The sequence below is a fragment of the Nanorana parkeri genome, unplaced genomic scaffold (genome assembly GCF_000935625.1).
Source record: "Nanorana parkeri isolate BGI_ZX_2015 unplaced genomic scaffold, ASM93562v1 scaffold4058, whole genome shotgun sequence".
Lineage (NCBI taxonomy): Eukaryota > Metazoa > Chordata > Amphibia > Anura > Dicroglossidae > Nanorana > Nanorana parkeri.
The window spans coordinates 21036-24123 of record NW_017310325.1 but is presented as its reverse complement, the minus strand read 5'-3'; the positions used below and the strand labels follow the sequence as shown (position 1 = coordinate 24123).

At 41.3% G+C, this 3088-nt stretch overlaps 1 protein-coding gene across 1 annotated transcript; it reads left to right on the top strand.

The window, feature by feature from the left end:
* Nucleotides 1-696: 696 nt before the first annotated feature.
* On the top strand, nt 697-2720 carry LOC108803704 (olfactory receptor 52D1-like). Its single transcript, XM_018575525.1, has 2 exons — nt 697-864; nt 1773-2720. The coding sequence occupies exons 1-2, from the start codon at nt 697-699 to the stop codon at nt 2718-2720; spliced, it is 1116 nt and encodes a 371-aa protein (XP_018431027.1).
* The last annotated feature ends 368 nt before the right edge of the window (nt 2721-3088 follow it).

Here is a 3088-nt window from a genome sequence, read left to right as displayed (position 1 = left end):
GCCAGGCATAGAGGTCTCAGCAAGGGATATATTTAGCTATCTCAACGATCGGAGTCAGAATAACAGTATACGTTTATAAGTTTCAAGTGTAACTTTATTTGTTTTCCCTAAATATCAGTTCATTTTAGCACACATAGCACACCTTGCCTAACATTCACTGTGTAGACATTGAGCATTGTACACCCCATTGCACAATTAGCCCTCATGCACACTGGAATCGGCCGGCAGGTACAGCTCCGTGCTGCGTGCACGGCCGTATCGGGCAGCTCCCGGGAAGGACAGGTGCTGCGTGTGATTAGTACGCAGCCCCCGTCCTTCTCTATGGAAATACTCTGCCCTATGCTCACCCGCCCTGAACTCCGGCCTTCCCTTCAGTCTTCCACAGTTGTACCGGCTCATCTCCTGGACCAAAAGGGTTTACTCTGATTTCACTGCACACCATGAGCTTCTCACAATGTGCATTATAAGCTGCAGCAAGTCAGATAGAACCCGCTTCATTTGCAGTTTGGAGGAAGTCCAGCATCATCCAGCATGTCCCTCCTTGGCCTTACTGTCTCCGGCCCACCCCTTTCATTGTAATTTAGTTCTATCAATCTTGGAGGCTCAGCATCACATGTGGGTGTTATTGTGGATCCTGGCCTTGGGGCGGCAGGTGGAGTAAATCCGGCCCTGGTCATGCAGCTTCAGCAGCGCTAAATGATCTTTTACTATCGCTATGGAGCTGTGCTCAATGATGCCATTCATCTCCAGAGTTTACCGGCTGCCAGAGACAAGAGGTGTCAGCCCTCAGGATTTATAGGACTTGCTGTGAGCAGCGTGGTCGGACAGCTGTGGGGGGAAGGGGGGCAAGCAGTTGACCACGTGGTAGCTCTGAGATCAAGTGCTCCATTCACTTTGTCCCCTGGGGAATTCAGGGAGGATTTTTGATCTGCAGTGATACATCTTCTCTAAAAGTTTAGAGCTCAAAATACATCACATTGTCTTATCAAAGAGGTGGGCAGGAGCACACTATATTTCTGGCACAATAAATATGTTTCTGTACTTGCAGCATGTTTAAAGGGATAAAGGGAAATGTGCCTAATTTATCTTTAATGTTTATACCTTTCATACTGTATGAGAATTTTCCTAATGTTCTATACTTTATACAGTAAACTCCCCGTTATCCGGCATACACAGGGATAGGTAGATTCCGGATAAATGTAGTTTCTGGTTGCTTGAAAGTTACTATTAAAAAGAGGTCCAACTAATGCCATACCCCATTCTATACCCCCATACTATATCCCCATACCCTATACTATACCCCATACTATACCCCAATACTATATCCCCATACCCCATACTATACCCTATATTATACCCCATACTATACCCCATACTATATTCCCATCATACTGTATGAGGATTTTCCTAATGTTCTATACTTTATACAGTAAACTCCCCCTTATCCGGCATCCCCAGGGATTGGTAGATATCTATTGGTATAGATTGTCATACTATATCCTCTTACCCCATACTGTACCATATCATAAAATAAGCTCTGTATTGACTTTATAATAATATTGAATTGCAGTAATCAAAGGATATTAGGACAAATAGACACACGATCGTTTCCATGCTGCAGATCAGCTAAACAGTGACTACACAGGGGATTTTTTTCCTGGTTAGATGAGAGCTCTGGTTAATTGAATACCGGATAACTGAGAGTTTACTGTATAATTGTATATTTTTGCAGTTCCTAATTATATTTTATTGTTTTTACTGACCTATTGTAGGACCTGGCTGGAATACAGATGCAGAATTCAACGCACTCTCCTCCTCTGGCGCTACATCTGACGTTCGGCACAATTTCTGATATTAATTATGTCTACGGGGTGATATCACTGGTTGGCTTTCTGATGATCATTTTATCTAACTTCACAGTAGTATCCACAGTATATTTAAACCAGAGTTTGCACCAACCCATGTATGTTTTTATATCTGCCCTCTGTACCAATGGTCTTTATGGAAGCACCTCCCTTTTCCCCAGCTTGATTGTCAACCTGTTTTATAAGACTCAAATCATTTCCTATGCAGCCTGTATCATGCAAATTTTCTGTATCTATTCCTATGTGTCATGTGAGATGAGCATACTAACGGCCATGGCCTATGACCGCTATGTGTGTATATGCAATCCGTTGAGGTACGCCACCATTATGACCCTAACTAAGGCATTCAAGGTCATTATTGGTGTGTTGCTTTACTCTTTTATCATAATCCTTGTGCATATTATACTGACAATGCGACTTCCTCTTTGTGATAATGTCATCCTGAAAATCTACTGTGATAACTGGTCATTGGTACGACTCTCCTGCATCGATACAACACTGAACAATGTCTACGGCCTGTATATTACTGTAACCATATTAGGGGTGATGCCGTTGCTGGTTGCTTTATCTTACGTTCAAATTTTGAAGGTTTGTACAAAGTCAAAGAACAATCAATCCAAAGCAATGCAGGCCTGCTCCCTGCAACTGATAAGTCTTGCAATTTTTGTTATTGACTGTCTCTTTGAGGTTTTACTCTATCGCCTGGGGCCGACCCAAGTACCCTATGGGCTTAGAGTAGCAATGTCAATACAGAGCCTGGTGGTGCCACCATTTGTAAATCCACTCCTTTATGGAATAAAGATGAAAGCAATAAAGGTGAAGATACTGCAGTTTTTTACTTTGAAGAAAACATAAATGGAGAAACAAATTGGTAGTTCCTAAAATATATATATATATAAGGGCTGGTAATGATTAAAATTTTCGTGTTCGATTAATCTAATTTTTTTAAAAATCAATTAATAGATTAATTCTAACGCACATACAGATCCAACTACATTGGTCTATACACATACAGCACAGCAATGAAGTAATAAAATGAACTAGGATCACACTAATCCAGCACGTTATTAATCTCACGTGCCCTACTCAATATGGCCGCCGCTTGAGTGGGGCAACTCAGAATAATAACGTGCTGGATTACAAATGTATTTACATAGTATAGTAAAACAGCAAAGCCCTAAGGGTGATTTACACATAAGTATTAGCTTAATATTTGAAGTAGC

Bases quoted from the DNA above. Each gene is read 5' to 3' on its own strand.
- LOC108803704 (XM_018575525.1), top strand. From the start codon at position 697: ATGATCTTTTACTATCGCTATGGAGCTGTGCTCAATGATGCCATTCAT. The intron at 865-1,772 runs GTAGCTCTGAGA...GACCTATTGTAG, and splicing joins GGCAAGCAGTTGACCACGTG to GACCTGGCTGGAATACAGAT.